Source organism: Cavia porcellus, unplaced genomic scaffold (assembly GCF_034190915.1).
Source record: "Cavia porcellus strain 051 isolate PalLab524CR breed Dunkin Hartley unplaced genomic scaffold, mCavPor4.1 scaffold_13, whole genome shotgun sequence".
Lineage (NCBI taxonomy): Eukaryota > Metazoa > Chordata > Mammalia > Rodentia > Caviidae > Cavia > Cavia porcellus.
The window spans coordinates 48,699,239-48,708,140 of record NW_026947496.1 but is presented as its reverse complement, the minus strand read 5'-3'; the positions used below and the strand labels follow the sequence as shown (position 1 = coordinate 48,708,140).

At 33.2% G+C, this 8,902-nt stretch overlaps 1 protein-coding gene across 1 annotated transcript; it reads right to left on the bottom strand.

Annotated features, from left to right (window-relative positions):
- Nucleotides 1-5,932: 5,932 nt before the first annotated feature.
- On the bottom strand, nucleotides 5,933-6,934 carry LOC134478420 (vomeronasal type-1 receptor 48-like). Its single transcript, XM_063259707.1, has one exon. The coding sequence runs from the start codon at nucleotides 6,932-6,934 to the stop codon at nucleotides 5,933-5,935; it is 1,002 nt and encodes a 333-aa protein (XP_063115777.1).
- Nucleotides 6,935-8,902: the final 1,968 nt, after the last annotated feature.

The window sequence follows — 8,902 nt, the reverse complement described above, 5'->3', positions numbered from 1 at the left end:
TTGGTTAATTGCTAGAACTCTGAAAGAGTAGATTTGGACCATTGTAACTAGTGTTCTTTTTGCTTTTGTGGACTAGATTTTCTCCAGAATTCTTATTCTGCCTTCTATTAACCTTAACTATTTATTTTTTGTTCTTCTATTCTGAGAGATACTCCTTATGATTTATGACTATTCTGGATAAACTGCCTCTTTCATTTTGTTCTCCTCCTTCTTAATTTTAATGCAGTGTCTTTCTTTATAAGGAAAAACTGCATTTGAAATCACACAAATGCTACCTTCTCTAAATGGTTCATTTGTGCCCCAATTGCCTTATGACAGGTACTTGTTCACTTAGGGAAGTGGTCATGTACCCTTTAGACATATCTCATACTGGGAGATCAGCCACAATATAGGTATCAAATGCACAACCACAACTTCTGAACAGTTATTCCTTTGTTGTTTATATGAATATTCACACAAAAATGATTTTTCAATAATTTATTGAGTAATCAGAGGAATACTTAGCCTCAGCTCCATTCATCTTCACTAAAACCTTGACTGCATAAAAAGGGAATGAGGATAGCAAAATCAGGAAACAGCTTTCCTAGAACCACCAGTGACTCCAGAGATCCACACCATGTTGGAACTTAGGATGCTGGGAAACAAAACAACCAGCCTGCCTCCCTGCTAAGCAATAGTAAGCCTACTGATGCACGAATGGAGAGTCAATCATCCCACTTCCCCTACCCGCTTTCTCTGGCCCCCCACCAGCAAATGGGAACCAGAATCTGAGCATCTCCTGGGAGGTTGACCATAGCTAATAAGGGGGATTTCCTTCTACCATCTCTTTGAAGGCAAATATTTTTATTACTGTTTTGCTTTATTCTGATTAATGGTACTGCTCTATTCAATATTCTGTTTTGGTAAGTTCTATAATGTTCTGTATTTCATTTTATTAAGATATACATGATTGAAAGAACAACTATTGTGAAAATAATAAAAAATGCTGTGATATCTATTACTGTTATCCCAGTAACCTGCTGTGAAGTTCTGTACAATTGCACTACACTGTCTCAGTTGGCTTTATTCTGCCTTGTTCTGTTGTATTCTACTACCTTCAAAATAAAAATTAAAAAAAAAGAAAACTAAGTATTACAAGAAAATTGTCTCCTACTATTTGAGTACATTTGAAAATTGTTTTGACACAGATCAGAGAAATTATGCAGTGGAAAATAATAATGAAGGAAAATTTCCCCTAAACCCATGCAAAAGCAAGCTTGTTAGAAAGTAACCACTGAGACCAACTTTCTGTTACAAAAAACTTCATATCAATAAATTTGTAGAAGAATTATTCCTCTCAGTATGTAATAAATGCAGAAAGGTCCTCACTAAAGTTACCTCTTTGTTTTGTAGTAGAAAAATCTTCCTGAGTGAATTTGTATGAATTAACTCAAAGTGACAGGGCCATGGATGTAGCTCAGCGATAGCACTTGCCTGGTAAGTGCAAGGGTCTGAGTTTGATTCTGATATCAAAAAAAGAAAAAAGAAAGAAACCCCAGCAAACTGACCAATTACATTGACAGAAGTTAAAATTCTCAAGTCACTCAAAAATTGTGCAGACAAAACCTATAATACTATAAATATAATAAAGTTTTGATCAATGAATCATTTTATTATATCCAAGATAAATCATACATAAGGAAAACACTTGCATTAGACACCCAGGTCTACTGTAACAAATCAACACAAATTAGGTGTCTTGAAACAATAGATATTTGTATTCTCACAAGTTAGAAGGCACCTTGTCCAAAGTTCAGATGTTTTGGAGCAGTGGAGTAGGTTGCAAAAGACTGAAGAAAATTCGGGATATAGATTGAGAGAAATAAGACTAAGATTTACCAACAGGCATTAAAAGATAAGTAAAGGGTTAATTTCAGCTTACTAGTGAGAGAAGGTCCACAAGATGTGGGTATTGTTTCAAAAGCACTACTTGGTTGGTTCACAGGGGGCCACGTACATGGCTTGGCAAATTCCACGGTGTGTGTGTGTGTGTGTGTGTGTGTGTGTGTGTGTGTGTGTGTGTGCAGGAAGTACACAGCCACAGGACTGCAGGGTAAATCCCATAGGGCTGCATACTTAGTAAGAATAATACTTTGCAAAATCCATGCAGAACACATACCTGACAGTGTTACTTACCTGGTTTTTGGTAGCCTGTTAATATGAATCACTTGTTAGCAAAAGACTTTATAGATTAAGGTACATAGCAGTGACATCACTAAGGGTTTGTTTTGTTTTGTTTTTGCTTTTGTTTCTGGATTTTATGTAATTTTATGAACAAAATTCCAAGAAATGACGGACTTAGCACATAGAAACAAGGCAATTCTTACAGATAACAATAGTTTTCCTAGTGTTCTTTAGATACACTGATTCAGATTTTCTTGTGTCATGGTACTTAAAATGTCTCTTTGATTTGCCAAGAGTCTTGGTAATGTTAAAGGGGCATTTCAGGGACATGATGTCAAATCCCTAGTTTTTCTCAGGGATGATAACCTCTACCATCAGATGCCTAAATGTTCTTATCATCTTATCATGCCCATCTTTTAGTAATGACTCTCAGGCAGCTCATCAACATGTACATTGAAACCAAACCCTCTATAACAGTACAAAGAGCAAGAAATCATAAGGAGCCCTGTTTCAACAGTATGTAAATCAAACAACAGTATGTAAATCAAACACAACTTTATGTAGCAGGAGGCAAGTACACCAACTGTAAATAAGATCAACCTTAAGTTTCATTCTGCTAGTAATGTGGGTCTTAACTTGAGTAAAGCTAATGATACATTGTAAGAATTATCAAGAATGAATGCAGTATTTTGTTTCGTGAGGCACAAGTACCTCATTATTTTTTATCTAGTGACCCTAGAGGGTCAAACACAATTCATTGCACTAAATGCTTAGCTATATTTAGATATTTTTGTATTAAGTGAAAGAATGATATAGTGTTTGATGTCTTCAAAAGAAAGTAAATTAAATTAAAGTCCATATAGCAATCTGTGTTATGAGCAGTGTGTGTTGATCCAGTTTAATAGTTGGTTTTCTTGCATCAATGAAGTCAGTTGTATATTTCACAAGCAAATAGTACAGTAAGACCAGTGTAATTCATTGTACATACTTAATTTATTTTATTTTTTTTTTGGATTATCATTATATACACAGGTTTGTATTGTCCTTGTGTTGTTAATGGGAACATCTTAAGCTCTGAATGTTTTAATGGTAGTTCTCTTAAGTTAAGTTTAAATGGATGCATGAGCATCTTATGATTTTGATCATCTTTTCTGATAATTTAGTCAAGCATATATATATATATATATATATATATATATGTATATAAATATGCCTTATATAAGACATATATATAGATATATGCCTTTTATAAGCTCTTGGTTTTAATTTTTGGTAAGGATGGTGCAAATAAACCCATCTCAATTTTGACAGCTCTAATGTTTTCTTTATATTCCCTATAGTCTTTTTTTGTTGTATTCTGGTTTGAACCCAGACATTTTGCACTAAGTTCCATCCTCAACACTTTTATTTTTTAATAAATGATAATTGCATGTTAAGATAAAAATTATTACACTGTTTTCCCAAATTGTTGTATCATTTTTCAGTCCCACTAATAGTCACTGATAATGCTATTCTAATGACAGAATAGTGGCCTCTAATTGTTCTTCTAATTTATTTTCTTAATGACTTGTGATGTTAAACTAAATCTTTTCATCTGAATAATTTCGAAGTGACTGTCTTTCACACATTTGTTAATTGTTTTCTACATTCTTGACATTTTAACACATATAATATCTGTCATGTCGGCTAGCTAAATATCCATATTTTGTTTATATAAGACTTGTCATTGGGAATTTTGATGAATGTAAAATTTAGAAAGTACACGTAACTTAATTTTTATCTAAATTGCCTGCTCTTGTCGCCCACTTTTTTTAAGTCACACTCCAAAAAATTCTAATATCAAAATATAAACACTGAAATACTCAATGATAATATATAATTTATATTTAATTTTATAATGTTTCCCTGAGTTATTCATTTGAAAAATTGAATGACATAGTTCTATTACCTATGTAAGATATACCAGGTAGTATTTTTATTTGATTTTTTAAAAAGAGTAGTAAATGTACATACTTTTCATGGCAGTAATTCATAACTATAATAAGTAATTTAACTTGTCTTGTATAACATCTGAATTTTTTAATTTGGACCACAAACATAACATGCACCCAGGAAATATAATACTGGTGCTTCTTAAAGCAAAACTAAAACTCTTTCTTAAAGGCTGAGCAGCACACAATTGTAAAAACCTGAGTCCATATGAAGTGCTTTTTTGGTCTTCTAAAAGATCAGGAATAAGACTTATACTTTTAGATATCAACCTTCAAATAATTATTTGGAAATTTTTATTGTATTTTTTAAACTTGAAAAATTACATTTTGACAGTTGAAAATGTGTCACTTGACTTTCAAATTTTAGGAACAATATTTTCCACAATTAATAACTGAAAACATTTTATTATGATAAAATACACACAGCATAAACACCAACCATTTGGAGCATTCTTGAGTGTAGAGTAGAGTGCCATTCATACTGTGTTACAACCATCATCATTGTATATCTCTAGCACTTTCTCTTTTTCCTGAACGGAAACTGTGTCCATCAAACAAGAACTCCCCAGTGTCCTCTTCGCTGACTGTCTGGAATATCATTCTATTTTCTATCTCTATCATTTGGACTACTTGTAAATTTATCTCTTATAAAAGGATTCTTCCAAAATTTTTTCTGTTCTTAATTACTTATTTCAATATTGTAGCTTCAGGGATCATCTATATAGTACTACATGCCAGAATGTTCTTTCATAGTTAAGGTTAAACAGTATTCCAGTGTGTTTCAGAGTTACATTTTGCTTATACATTCTTATGATTATAGACACTGGGTTGTTTCTAGGTTTGACACTTGCAAAACATGGTATTATGAACATGGGTATACTAAGGAATAGTTCCTTGTATGAAGTTATTTTGGTGTGTGTATTTTCTAATCATATGATTATATTTGTTAATACACAGTTACATTTCTAGTTTGACAAATTACAAATAAATAAGGCAATTAACATTAAAGAATGACCTAAGTTTTCTCATATTGGTAAATAATGTAGGTTAACTGAGGCCATGAAAATGAGACCCATCTCACAGGTTTCATTTTATTGATCCAGTGAAAAATATGAAACCCATGTTATATCTCAGAGAGGCATGTGGTCTAATTTTCTGTTATGTACTTGCCATACATAAGTATAACACAAAGAACTCCATGTGTTCATTTAAACCAAAGAGCATTACTTACATTCTGTGATTAGGTATATGTCTTAGCTACTTTTCTCTTGTTGCTGAGACAAAATACACAACACCCAAAATTAAAGGGTAAAAGATTTTTTTTAGCTCAGTTGGTAGAGTTTTTAGTCCCTGATCATCTGGCTCCAAGACAGGGTTGCACATGGTAAGAGTACAACAGTTCATGGCAGCTGAAAATAGCAAGGCAATAAGGGAGGGAGGAGAGAGAGAGAGCGAGAGAGAGAGAGAGAGAAAGAGAGAGAGAGAGAGAGAGAGAAAGCAACTTTCTTTCTCTAACATTTTCTCCAGTCTACCAGGATCAGGATGGTGCCAATACAATCAGTGGAATGATTCAGAAATCATCAACCCTTAATCCCAGCAGCCTTAGTCCCAGTACTGCACTACAAATCAATCGCACACTCTACATTCAGCCACCTTCAAAAAAGGTCTATGATTGCATGAGGTTTGGGGGGACATCCGAACACAAACCATAACAGTACACTGAAGCAAGTACATTTGTTTATTTTGAGGATATTTACCCATCACTGATAACCACGTATTTATTTTCTTCCACACATGAGTCTCAAAATATTAATGATACGTTTTTCAGTAGTAATGAATACTAAAGGACTGACTGTGGCATAGCCATGGGCCACAAAAATTTGAATACAATATATTACTGGATTATTATTCAACACAATTCTTGAGGAAGATATAATGTCCAAACTGGTGATAACTACAAAGAGACACATAAGCAGCAGAATGGTCCGAGTGGCCCTTTGTTCTGGGGATGCTTTTGGAGAAACTTTGTTCCTGTGAAGATGCTGGGACTTTTTCTTATGCCTGCACAAGAGAATCACTATGTATCCACCTGAGAGGGACACAATTCCTATAAAGAACATATCTCTGATGGTCAATAATATGAAAACTATGTGCCGGAGTAAATAGTTCATGGGTAAAAGAGAACAGGACTTACTGACATACAAAATATTTTCTGAAGTTAAATTGGTACTAGCAGCGATGGAGATAAAAAGGTGACTGCTAATGGATATATATAACAGCCAAAATAAAAGAAGGGAACACAGGCTGTGACATGAGGATTGGTGTTTTAACTTTGCCAAACAAGAGCTTCTGGGGCTGAGCGTGATAGCCTGAAGGACACTCAGATGGCAGGTGATACACATGGAGAGCCCCCTCATCGACCTGTTCAAGTAGATAACTGATTGACATGTAATATCATTCCAAAACCCCCCTTGAGAGGTAAAAATGTCTTCAGTTATGAATCCTGTGGTTAGCATTGTCATTAGGTGGTTTAGGGCCAAGAGGCCAATAGGCAGGTCAGTGAGTCTGGGCCTGTGCCCTACAACAAACACAACGATGTGGAAGAGAAGAAGGATGGCATTGCCTGAGACCCCAATCATAAACTGAAAATAAAATGTGATTCTGATGTTAATATTATTGGACAATTCCTTGTTCACATTCATTTTACATGGAAAGATGCATACAATGAATGTCTGAAGAGAAAAGCAAAAATACTTTATTACAGGTAGAAACTCCTTCATCAATATCAGCTGACACTGATGTCATCACAAAAATGAGTACATTTTTCTTGGTGCATCCCTATTCCACTTAAAATCTCACTTCTCCCTCACAGCGTCTGAAAGCCATTCAACTCTCTCTGTCTCAACATTTCGCGTCATGCCTAGATCATGCAAGTCACTGCAAGGCTTTTGTATTGACCCTCCCACAGGTTGGTCGTACCCAGAGTTGCTTTATTTCAGTGTTATATTTATTCTTGTTTTTTGCCAATCCAAGTATTCTTAACATATGGACAGAACAAAGGTTGGTAAGTATTAACTCTGCAGTCAGACTTGTTGATTTTATAACTATGTTCTTTTTTTTTCACTCTGAGTCTGAAATTTAATCATCTGGTATATACAATAAGACTACCTATATCTTGGATGTTTTATGCATGACTGGAACTTAAGTATATGTACCAAATGTGGAAGCATTCTGGCATATGATGATGTTTCCCAAAAGGTTCGCTATCAGCCTGCAGTTATTCATATATGTTACTGGGTAGATTTTTTTGCAATTCCTTCTGTAATTGATGAGCTAGGTTCTTACCTGGAACAAAGAAATACAAAAATTCCCAGAATAGTACAAAATTTGAGTAATACTTCTCCAGATAACTCTGATGGAATTTTAGGACTTTTGTTTGAATTCTCCACAGTAATTATACATTTGACACATTTTTATTATCATGATAGAATAGCCTATGTCAGATGAGTTCAAATATTAGCAAGAGTATAGTTCAATATTTTTCTATTCAGGAATTTCAAATAAAAGCAATAAATATAATCATGAACAAAAATGCATTATGTTTATTCTATTTTAAAATTTTAATTAAAAGATGAGTACCCAAAGTAATCCTGAAAGATAGATTATGTAGGACTCTGAGCTTTCATTTCTCCTTCACATAAGCAGCGACACTTCTCCAGATTTACTATTCTCAAGCCTAAAACCGATCCAAGAAAATTTTAAAAGTGATGCACTGGCTGGATAATTCTTCTGAAATATGCTTTATTACTTTAATTCAATTTTCACACATGAATTTTACTTAGTATTATAAAAATCTTTCCAGTCATATAATAAAAAAGTATTATAATCTGAAAGTCAAAGATGTAAGGCTTAATTATATTAAAGCTATTAAACCATGTGATTCTGTAATGTAAGAAGCTAAGGGGAAGCAGCAATGTTAAAAATCAATAAAAATGTGATAGCATTTAAACATTCAAAGATGAGGAAAATAGTGCTTAAAACATTTGAAAAAATAGCTCTTCTGGAAAAACTTCTATACCGTTATGAGAACAGTTAAATTTCATGTGATTAAGTGACTGTATTCTGGACACTAATGCAATCTTTGTTAAGTAAGTATTTCTCTTCCTCATGAATTTTTGAATAATATATGGGCTTGTTTTCCTTCTTAGCTTCAATGTATACAAGTCAATGAAGAGAGAAAAAGAAAAGGATATAAGTTCAATTTTAGCAAAGTAATGATCAGTAAAAGAATTTTTTATTTTAATACAGTCAAAATGTTTTGGTTTGTCTCATAATAATATCAGAAGAAAACAGTAAATTATTAATCAACGTTCTACTTGTCTGCAACTTTTTGTAACACACATGATCACTAACCTGCAGCCCTAAATATTATTCTATGACTTTTGTGAACTTGTAACAGTAATGTCGGTTTTTGGGTATTTATTTCATATAGCATAAAACATACACTAATAAATTTTTAAATAATAACTATAAATAGGTATATTATCATTTAAGAACGAACACTGAAGAATTAGTCAAAAATTATTTTTTCATGTTATTTCTGTAAAATACAAGTTTTGAGTTCATTTTGTTTAATTCAATTGCAATATGTGAGTCTTATAAACACACAGCAGTATAAACTGTCCAAGTCACATGTTTTGGTCATATCTATATCTAGGTACTGTACTATAAAATTTTCAGCATGACTT

Bases quoted from the DNA above. Each gene is read 5' to 3' on its own strand.
- LOC134478420 (XM_063259707.1), bottom strand. From the start codon at position 6,934: ATGAAGGAGTTTCTACCTGTAATAAAGTATTTTTGCTTTTCTCTTCAG.